Source organism: Cibotium barometz, chromosome 36 (assembly GCF_041138505.1).
Source record: "Cibotium barometz isolate CiBa-2024 chromosome 36, ASM4113850v1, whole genome shotgun sequence".
Classification (NCBI taxonomy): domain Eukaryota; kingdom Viridiplantae; phylum Streptophyta; class Polypodiopsida; order Cyatheales; family Cibotiaceae; genus Cibotium; species Cibotium barometz.
Genome location: NC_141081.1, coordinates 11,473,896 through 11,484,553, shown reverse-complemented (window position 1 = coordinate 11,484,553; position 10,658 = coordinate 11,473,896). Strand labels below are relative to the sequence as shown.

The 10,658-nt window shown below is 43.6% G+C and overlaps 1 protein-coding gene across 1 annotated transcript in view; it reads right to left on the bottom strand.

The window, feature by feature from the left end:
- Positions 1-2,035: 2,035 nt before the first annotated feature.
- LOC147617485 (glutathione S-transferase TCHQD-like) overlaps positions 2,036-10,658 on the bottom strand; it is a 31,858-nt gene continuing 23,235 nt past the window's right edge. The window contains exons 2-3 of the mRNA XM_086775738.1: positions 3,443-3,842; positions 2,036-3,269 (exon numbers count right to left, since the gene is read on the bottom strand). Of these exons, the coding sequence (XP_086631864.1) occupies positions 2,684-3,269; positions 3,443-3,651 (795 nt within the window). The 5' untranslated portion in view covers positions 3,652-3,842 and the 3' untranslated portion in view covers positions 2,036-2,683. The remainder of the gene's footprint in view (positions 3,270-3,442; positions 3,843-10,658) is intronic.

Below are 10,658 nucleotides of genomic sequence, written 5' to 3'. Positions count from 1 at the left end.
AAGTTAACACTTGAGCTGTATGCTTAAATAAATCTAAGATACTACAAAATAATCATGAAATTTACAAGGGTTTAGAAAAGCCATATCATCCCAAGCCATGTCATGACAAAGTCATCCCACTCTATATGTCATTAATTTATTAAAAAAAACATTTTTTTAAATCCCATTTTCTTACAACAATAAAACATAGCTATTTTTCTTTAGATATATATATATATTAAATAAAATTATTTATCCCCCCTTTTGTTTACTCCCCCATTTGTAAGTATACATGTTTGGATTTTGAATTTATACCTTCTTCTATAATATATATATATATAGATAAGAAAATTTTTTATCCCCCCTTTTGTTTACTCCCTATTTGTAAGTATACATGTTTGGATTTTGAATTTATACCTTCTTCTGTAATTTTACATAAATTTATTACATTACACAACTATTTATTTAATCCCCTCTTGCATGTATATGATATGTAAGTCCTCCAATTAAAATTTAAAACCCTCTGTGCACTTAGGTGCTAGGCTTGCTTGAATCATCCATACTCTTAGTTGGAAGACTATTGCTAGTAAGAACTCTTAGAGAGTAATAAAAACCCTTAGTAAAATCCATCATACAAGAATGTAGAAGACCCTATAATAATCAGATGCCTATAAAGATATGCTAATGTATTTCATCTCTTAGAGTGTACACCATTTAAACAAAACAAATATACTTATAGATTCTCTTGTTAGCATAATGTAGCTCACCAGATAATCTCTAGGTGTCTTGACTTCCTTTTGGTCTCTCGACATGGCTTGTATGCTGATTTGATTACAATTCAATCTTACTTGAGCTCTTTAAAGCTCATTTTTAATTGCTTAAATTATGAATCTCAAGATGAGAGGGCAGCTAATATGCTATGCTTGCTTATCCAATGCTCCAAAACAAAGGTCCTTACATGATATTGCTCAAATTTCAAATCAAGACAAGTTTTTTTTAAAATAAACAAGCAGCATCAATACATAGTACCCAATATAACTTTCCCCTCAATCGCTGCAAATTTTTGAACTGGGCTTGCCAACTTCTTGAACCGGAACTCGTGATCTTACAGACCTTCCCTGCTGGGAAATTTATCAAACTGGGTGTGTGCCTTGATATGGTCTGAGCACGTGAAATTTGGTCGGTGCCATGCTTTGCATCCATTGGGAACGGCTCGTCACATACATAAAAAACATACCCATTCAATACATGCCAATGTTCATCTTTGGACTCTCTTTGCAAGTCTCACCCCAAGTAATTCAATATATTTTAGTCTTCAAGGCATCCATCCCTAGGTGCAATGAAGAGGGGGGCAGGGCTTGTGAACTTGGGCAGAGCAGCCCTGCATGATGGTGTTGCTGGGGTAATTGCACCTGTAGTTCTTACTCATTTAGATGACTCAAGTCATACTTTTATCTCTTCAACAAGACTACTTTTGTTTTCATAGATCTGGTATTTATCAACGAGATTTGGGTTTTCCAAATAGAAATCTCTTCAAACCTTCCAACTATACATTTGGAAAAGAAGAGTGTTTAGCTTAGAAGTTAACCTAGAGACACCAGCACTTTGCCTGCCAGAGCTCATAGCTGCACACATAAAAACATATGAGCCAACCAGAACTTGTTTTCAGATCTTGTTTTCAGCACTTGTCCCCAGGTTTAGCCAAAGATCTTATGATAAAGCCATGACATTGCCGAGTGGATCCCGTAAAACGATAGGGACCTACACTCAAAGGAAACGATAAGCTTTCTTATTTTTTTCGCCAGTTGCAAGTAGAATTCATAATAACCCATCAAGTGGGTGAACATGTTATTGAGTGAGCTCTTGCTTTTTGGGATCAAAGTTAAGGATCATAAGAACTTTTCCGATCGAAACAATGTAGTGCCAAGTGGGTGACCATGGTGGCAAAGGTCCCGCCCGTATAAACATAGACGATGACTAAGAGAGTACACTTCGTACACAATAGTAAACTAGAAAGGTGACAAATAGCATAAGCAAACACTAATCCAACTCTTCTGGTCAATAATAAGAGCCAAACATGTATTTGGTGGAGGTATACTATTTTGTTTGTTGGTTTTCTATTTTGGCATGCACCCCATATATCTCTTATTAAGGTGAGCCAATGGGCATAAATATTATTGCAACATGATAAAAAGACAAAACTATACTCCACTTAGGGAGGCAGTAATATTATCCACAATCACCATCTTGTTTTTTCCAGTACCTGAGATGAAATCAGGTACATGCATACTCATATTAAAGATCCCACATGGGTGAGGAAGGCAAGGTATCTCAATGTAATAAGTCTGGTCTGTCAACATCCCAATTTAGTGTAAGGCTGCACAAGGCAGCACCATATTTATCTCCCAAACTAATGAGAGATCTCAAGTAACCATGCCATACCCACTTCATGCCTTGTAAGAAAGCCTATAAGAAGAAAAACCTTCAAGAAGAGAATCCTTTATGCACAGCCCTCAAGGCCCTCTCTCTCCAACACATAATGCACATGTTGATAGCATGTGAATAGGAACTGGATGTGGTGTAATCCTTGGTGAAGACCTTGAACTTAGTTAATCTTGTTACTGATGACTCATGAGACCATGCATATACCCCCAAGCATACAAACCTCTATACCCCTATACATCTGCCAATGAAATTCCTTACCCTAATACCTTCTAATAAGATCCCGGAAGCTTACATTGATGAAAGTGGTGAAAAGAGTCTTGTATTTGTTGAGGCCTCCAAAGTATCGGCCAATGACCATGCGGTAGCTGGGGCGACGCTTTGCCCGAGCCCAGTAGCGCAACAAGCTTTGCCTCTTGTGAATGTACTCTTTGTCCACCCTCAGTAGCTCCATCCAGCCCAATACAGGCAAGAGCATTACATCAGCCATGGTGAAAGAGCCCCCAGCCAAATACTCAGTGCTTGCAAGCTGCTCCTCAGCCATGTCCAACAATCTCTCCAGCTGCCTTTTGTTTTCCTCCAATGCGTCCGTATCCTTCATCATCTCATTGGTTGCATAAGCCCTGTGCAGCTTCAAATGATACTTGCTCGCAAAGGTGGGGTTCCGTGCCATCCTGGCAATAGTCACTCTGCGCTTGAACCTGCCAAAGAATGTGCGTATCTTCAAGGGAATGTGGCTCAGCGTGAAGAGCTTTGGATCCCACTCCTCTATCCATCGCATCCATTCGTGTAGTTTCTCCTTATTCACATCATCCCCACCTAATGGCTCATTGACACTGTCGATGAACCTGCAACAAGGTCAACGCTTTCTTCTCATACAAAGCAAGGGGCAGCAATAAAATCCCAAGATGCAAAAATGCATAGGCATGTATCAGCCACATGCACATGCACCGTGCATGAATCCATAGGAATGGATTCAATTGATTGATAAACCAATGCTTGATTAGTCAAGAAAACTTACTGCACAATCGCAAGTGTCTCAGTCAGAACAAGGTTCCCACTTTGGAACACAGGCATTTTACCATCAGGGTTAACCTTGAATAAATCCGCATCCAAATCCTTGCCTTTAATGGGATTCAAACTATGTGAAATGTAGTCCATTCCTTTCTCTTCCAAGGCCAGCCTCACTTTTTGGCTGTTCATTGAAAAAGCATGATGATACAGCTGCATGTCCCCAATGTGTCTTAAACATGCACATTAGCCGCAACCCCCCGTCCAATAGAAAAAAAACTTGGAGAGACTCTTAACTGTTCACAATCTAAACAATGTCTTCTTTGGAGATGAATACATGCAACAATTTATAGAAAATTCTGCAGTCTCATGCCTGTCGAGATGTGGTGGTGTTTAAAATCTTGGTGCCCCTGTTACAAACACAGGAGTTAGTCACAAAAACAATGGCACCTACCTATTGACTTTTTACTTTTGCAAGAAAAGAGACTTTATTAAGTATAAACAGAACTATACAAAGCCACAGCTAAAGGGCCGCCAAAGGCTGGTCAAACATCATCCCAGACGGCAAGGTGATGGTTCCAAGAAAGTCCTGACAGGATTCCATTTGCAGTGCACCTAGCTTGTTTACACCTGGAAGGTCTTTGGATATGTGCCCACGTGGCCATAGAGTATGTATAATATCTTCCCAAATGATGCATATCAATTAAGTACAAAAGATCTGAGTGTCATCCATAGCCTCTACGCATCTTGCCCTCCAAATTTGCCAAGCTGACATTGGCAATGATCTCCCTGTAAGAGTCCACTGTGCCACGGGACGGTACAAGCTGTGAGATTGGGACTTGCCCCAAAGTGCATTTATGAACCTGTTAGCAGTCATCTCCTGTCTGTACCATAGTACTCACTGAGAGCCTCTGTTGTGAGTGTGCCCGTCCAGGAGTTCTCTCCATTTTTCCCCAGTTTTCCGTGTTTTTTTCCCTGTTTTTTATGGTCGTGGGGCAGTAGTGTGCTGGTCGACTCCTCTTCTGGCCAACTAGTTTATGTCCTGGCCCCAACTGGCTATTTTTTTCTGGTGGTGGACATGCAGTCTGCTGTCGGCTGCCTTTAGGCTGGCCGACCAGCACTAGTGGGTGGTATAAATACCACCCATGGTCCCCCACCCATTTTTGTACCGGATCTTGTGTATAGAGAAGAGTTTATACAGCTTCTCTCTCTCTCTTCTGTGTTTTGTTCTCTACAGCAGTTGTCTCATATTTCCGCTATGCATTCCGACATGGTATTAGAGCCCCAGGTGGCTTGAAGCTTGGAGACAGTGGAAGCTTGAGGGTTTGCTGATTTGTGGTGTTGATTGGAGATTTCTTGGGCTGTTCGGGACTTGGAGATTGGGCAGAAGGCGGCCATCACCATTGGACAGCCACCTTGCATATTATTTGCAGCCTCTTCTTCAATTTTTTTTCCCACCCACCCTCCCTTCACAAGACCTTGTGAACCCTTGAGATGGCAGATTTGCTTGAGATGGTTGAGAAGCACGTGAAGATCCCTACTCTCCCCACATTCCCGGTGGATCGACAGTTGGACGGATGGCATTTGGAAGGTAATGATGGAGTCTGTCTTGGAGTCTTATGACTTGGCTAATTTCGTTGTGGTTGGTGTTCCACGGCCAGAGTTGGAGGACGGGGAGCTTTTACCCTCTACTAGGAAAGAACGGGATAGTTATGGGATCGTGTCAATGCCCGTGTGCCTTCTTTCATCTTCCTTAATTGCACACCACAAGTGATTAATCATATCAAACATATGACGCTGGCCAGAGGGATTTGGCAGCATTTGGCTTCTCTGTATAACAGGGTATCACCCATGAAGCGGATCTCCTTGGAAGTGCAGATGCGGGTGATGAATCCTGCAAAGTCTTCAACAATGCGGGAGCACATCAACAAGTTGAAGGCTCTTCAACAGGAAGTTCTTCAAGCTGGGAAGGAGATATCTTCAGAGGACATGGCCATCACTTTAATGTCTCATCTGACCTCTCAGTACTCAGCTTTCTACTCCTCTTTGATCACCAGTGGTGGCAGGCTAAGCACCATCACATGGGAGGAGCTTGTGCCTATGGTCTTGGACCAGGAAGAGTGTTTTACGAACCCTCCACACGGCAGAGGTTCTAAGGCCTTAACTAGCCAGTGGTCGAAAGGCCGTAACAACAACTACAATAAGGGCCAAGGGAAGTCTTCATCGGAGAAGTCTTCTGAGAAGAAACCTGATTCAGAGCGTGATAATTTGAAGGCCGAGTGGACCTGTAGTGAGAAAGGCCATTATTGGAGGAAATGTCCTAAGCGGAGTACCGAGAAGAGTGTTGATTCTTCAACTTCAACTACCAAGACTCCAGCTTTTGTGCACTTGGAGATTTTAGACACAGATGCTTTATCTTCTTCGAGCAGGGAGGCAGTTGGTCTCACCGCCGCCAGGGATACTCGGGAGTGGATTCTCGATAGTGGTGCTTCCAGGCACATGGCTCCTTTCACAAGATCTTAAATGGCAGTCAAGTTGCATTTTCATTGGCGACAATTCCACTATACCGATTCATAGTGAGGGCAAGATGGAGATTATTCCCCATGGCAAAGGGGGGAAGCATTCCTCTCATGTTCTTTACGTCCCAGCACTTGGTTTTCATCTTTTGTCAGTGCATGAGGTTTGCAAGACTGGCTTCCGGGTGGAGTTTGAGGAACATTTTGTTGCTCTACGGGACAAAGAAACACGTCAGGTTGTATGGGAAGGCGGAGTGGAGAATGGTATCTACAAACTCTCAGCACTCTCTTCTCTGACAGGCACTCAGATAGGTGACTTGTGGCACTTCCGTTTTGGCCACTTGAATGTGGATGTGCTGCGGCGGGCTTTCTGGGACCAGATGGTGGATGGCTTGCCAGATGTTGGTAGTAGCAGGCAGGCACATTGTAGTTCTTGCTATAGTTTTTCCATACGGCAAACGCATACGGGTATGGAAGTATGGAAAAAGTACGGTTCACACCCCCAAGAAATTCCATACGTTGGATACCATACGACACCCTAACTTTAAGGAAAAACATGCTACATATTACACAAAAACCCAAAGAAACTTGAAACTGCAAAGATTTTGGGATTAGAAAAAACATAAATGATGTAGAGCCAAAATCCAAACTCCGGAGTCCGGACTTTATATTATTGTAACTTGTTTACATCATACATGTATGATCAATGATGTATCATGTAACATGTTACATAAGTAGGGACTAGGTAGTGTGGAGTGGGAAAATGCCAAAACCTGTCACATGTAGGCTATGCCATGTGGACAAACATGAGGAGGTCCAAGCCTCAAGAAACTAAATAAAACACGAGTGGAAGCGAGCAAAAAGATGGATGATGGAGTGCTCATTGCACAGTGGGCAAGCCGCAAAACCTGTAGACTGACTCCTGAGCAGTGAGGAAAAACAAAACATAAGTAGAGAGTGAAAGAATACTTAGTAACCCTAAGGCTTATGAAACCGATCCCGTCAAGTGGGAAAGACTCCGTTGGACACCCACACGCTTAATAGCACAACTTTAAAACCACAAATATGAAATGGACAACTTAAAACAACTTGAAATTTAAATGAAATGAAATGGAAAGATGTACACCAGCACTGGGGCCGGAACGGGCCGACCCCCCCCTCAATATATGATATATTTATTGGGAGTATTTTAATAAATACAATGCTCCATGGGTTCCAAGAACCAGATAATGTCCATGTACATATGAAAACAGTACCAAACAAATAGGCCCGGATTTCGATGAAGAAAACTCGAAGCAGAACGACCACTAGTGTGGTCCAATCTCTACGGTCCTGTGCTTTCACTGGACTCCGCGGAGAGCGCCTCACTGGTGTTCCGAGACCACGCACAAACAGGCGCTCTCGTACTAACGCCTGGCTCTCCCGATCTCAGCACCTTTGGACCGAGGTTCGCCAATACAGCTTGGACAACCCGGCACCGAACGGGTGTTGGCCGAGCGGGATGAATCCTTTATCAGATTTAAACATATAATACTTTACTCAAATCTGAAAATCACTTACTTGTAGATGGTTGATAGAAAACCAATACTTGTGGTGTTTGTGTAGAATATGAAACCACCCTTGTTGAAGAAAGAGTTGCCTCGTGAAGAATCACCAAGACAAGTACCACCACAAAGGACACAGCCGCCTGCTGTGAGAGAGAAACATCCTCTTGCAAGGGAGGAGAGAGAGAATACACAGCTACTGGCAGAGGTTTAGAGCTTTGGTGTCTGCATGAAGAAGAGTTGTGGAGGGGCAGCCGACTGTAGTAGCACAGAGGCAGGTAGCCTTCAGGTGGTGGCAGCCGGCTGCAGCACAGTAGCCGCCTATGCACAGCAGATTCAGCAGCCGCCTGGGGTAAACATGCGCAGCAGTGCCTTGTGAAGATGGCCCACGTCTGAGAGCAGTAGCAACCGCCTGAAGGAGCAGCAGTACATCAGCCGCTTGGCAGGGTAGTAGGCGCAGCCAGCAAAACAGAGGGTACTGCAGTCGCTTGAGGCGTGTACAGCCACCAGCCACGATGGAAGAGATGGCCGCCGGTTGATGAGTCGTAAGAAGGAAGCGATGGATTCTACGCTTGAAGAAGGAGTTCTTTTTTTAATATAAATAAAAGTGAAGTTACAACTCAAGATTTCCACGCATGCATGTGGGGGGCTAGTGTGGGTAGGTGACCATGCCCACCCCCACACTCACTTAAAAGGGGGGCTCCCCACCTTGGCCCCTAAGTGGGTGCCCAAAGGGGGTGCCCACTTTTAAATAAATGTGAACACCTAACCTTATAAAACAAAGGGGTTAGAATAAAATATTAAAAACAACATGTGCGACATACTTACCACCTGTTCACATGCACTAAAGCTTGTCAGAATACAGAGCAGACTTCACGACTCACTAGCAGGCGTCCCCGCTCAGTAAGTAACACGTCAAGCAGGCAAACACACAAATACATGTCATGCGAAAACAGTTTCAAGCATGCAAATCATGTGTGCATGTGCAAATAGTAACATGGACATATCTCCCGTTCATGGAACAAGTACAAAATATCTGTCGGCACAAAACTGGCACGACATAAAAACATACAAACCTGGTCTTCCTATGGAGTGACAGTCCCATAGGTAAGACACAGTTCCAGGCACGAGTTTCCCTATGGTGTGACAGTCCCATAGGTAAAACACGGCACGAATACTGGCTCTTCCATGGCGTGACAGTCCCATGGATTGAACACAGTCCAGGTCATACACGGGTGGCACTGGTCTGGCTCCCGTCCATACGACACCATCCTGCTAACACACGGGTGGCACCAGTCTGGCTCCCGTCCATGTCAGCAAAATACAGGCCTCTTCACATGAGACACCGGCCTGGCCTCAAGTGAACGCGACGCAAAAACTGGAGATGGACCAAATGGTCGGCCAATTGGTGACATCCCCCCGGGCTTCTAGTTGACCTCAACTGAAAAGCCTCAAGATATGCCTGTAACAATTGCGGATAATCTGCAAAATAATCCTCATTTACCCATTTGGCATCAATAGGCAAATAATTCTTAAACTTCACAAGGTATCTCCTGGAAAGCTTTCCTGCAGGTAGCTTTCTCTCCTTGTGAAAAACAATCTGTTCTGGCTGGAGGATCTCCTCAAGCTCTTCAATTTCTGGCGGATCTTCTGTGATGACAGGCTCATCAGGATCTGGCCCCACATATTTCCGAAATAGACTCACATGAAAAGCATTGTGAATCTTCCAATGACTAGGTAAAGCAAGTCTGTAGGACACTTCATTGATCTTGTGAATCACCTTGAAGGGTCCATAATAGCGAGGAGAAAGCTTAGGATATGATCCTTCTCGTCCTGGCCTCTTCCGAAGCCTAGCCTTCTCAAATTTCAGCAATACCCAATCACCTTCTTTGACTTCCATGTCCCTTCTATGCTTGTCAGCAGCCATTTTATGCTTATCCTGAGATCTTGCAATGGCTGTCCGCACCTGACCAAAGGCAACATCCAAGTCACGAACATATTCATCAGCTGCAAAAATCTCATCCTTGGTACGAAGGATGGGTGGCAAGACCACTCTGCCATAAATAATCTCAAACGGAGCCTTCCCGGTGGAAGCATGGATCGTATTGTTGTAGGCAAACTCAACAAGTGGAAGATACTTCTCCCATGCACTCTTTTGATCTGCCACATAACACTTCAACAAATCCAACACGACTGAATTTGCAGCTTCACTTTGGCCATCCGTTTGGGGATGATAAGCTGATGAAAACTCAAGCTTAGTACCCATATTATCAAACAAAGCCCTCCAAAATAGGCTTGTAGTCCTGGGATCTCTATCCCCAACAATGGATTTAGGCATACCATGATGCTTGAAAATATTAGCAAGAAAAAGCTTTACCATATGATCAGCTTTTATGGTTTTCTTGACGGGCAAGAAGTGAGCTTGCTTGCTAAACCTGTCCACAATAGTCCAAATAGCATCATTCCCATACTGGGATCTAGGCAAATCCATAATAAAATCCATCGTGATACTTTCCCAAGGTTGCGAGGGAATAGGCAATGGCTGAAGCAAACCTGGAGGCTTTTGCCTGTCAAATTTCACCTTTTGGCAAGTAATACATGCACGCACATAAGCCTCAATGTCTTTACGCATGCTTGGCCAAAAGAAATACCTCTGAATCATGCGAGTAGTAGGCATAATACCTCTATGACCAGCATAAGGTGGAGCGTGACATTCGTCCATAACCTTTGGACGCAAATCCTTCACCACACATAGGCAATTATCCTTCATAAGATAACCCTCGTTGATAACATAAGAGGCATGTGAATGACCAGCCATCAAATCAGTCCATATATGGCAAAAATCAGCATCCAAATGATACAAATCTCTCATAGCAGATAGGTCTCCATGAGAGGCCACTGAGACTGCAGCAATATAAGGCCTCCTAGATAGTGCATCGGCCACCACATTTTTCTTTCCTGGAGTATGCACAATCTGAAAATGAAACATGGAAAGAAAATTTGCCATTCTCATCTGCTTCTCTGAAAGCTTGGTTTGAGATAGAAAGTATCTCAAGCTTTGATGATCTGTCTTGACTACAAATTCAGCCCCAAGAAGGTAATGTTTCCAAATCTTTAAGGCGTGAATTACAGCCAAGAGCTCTTTCTCATAGATATCCATATGAAG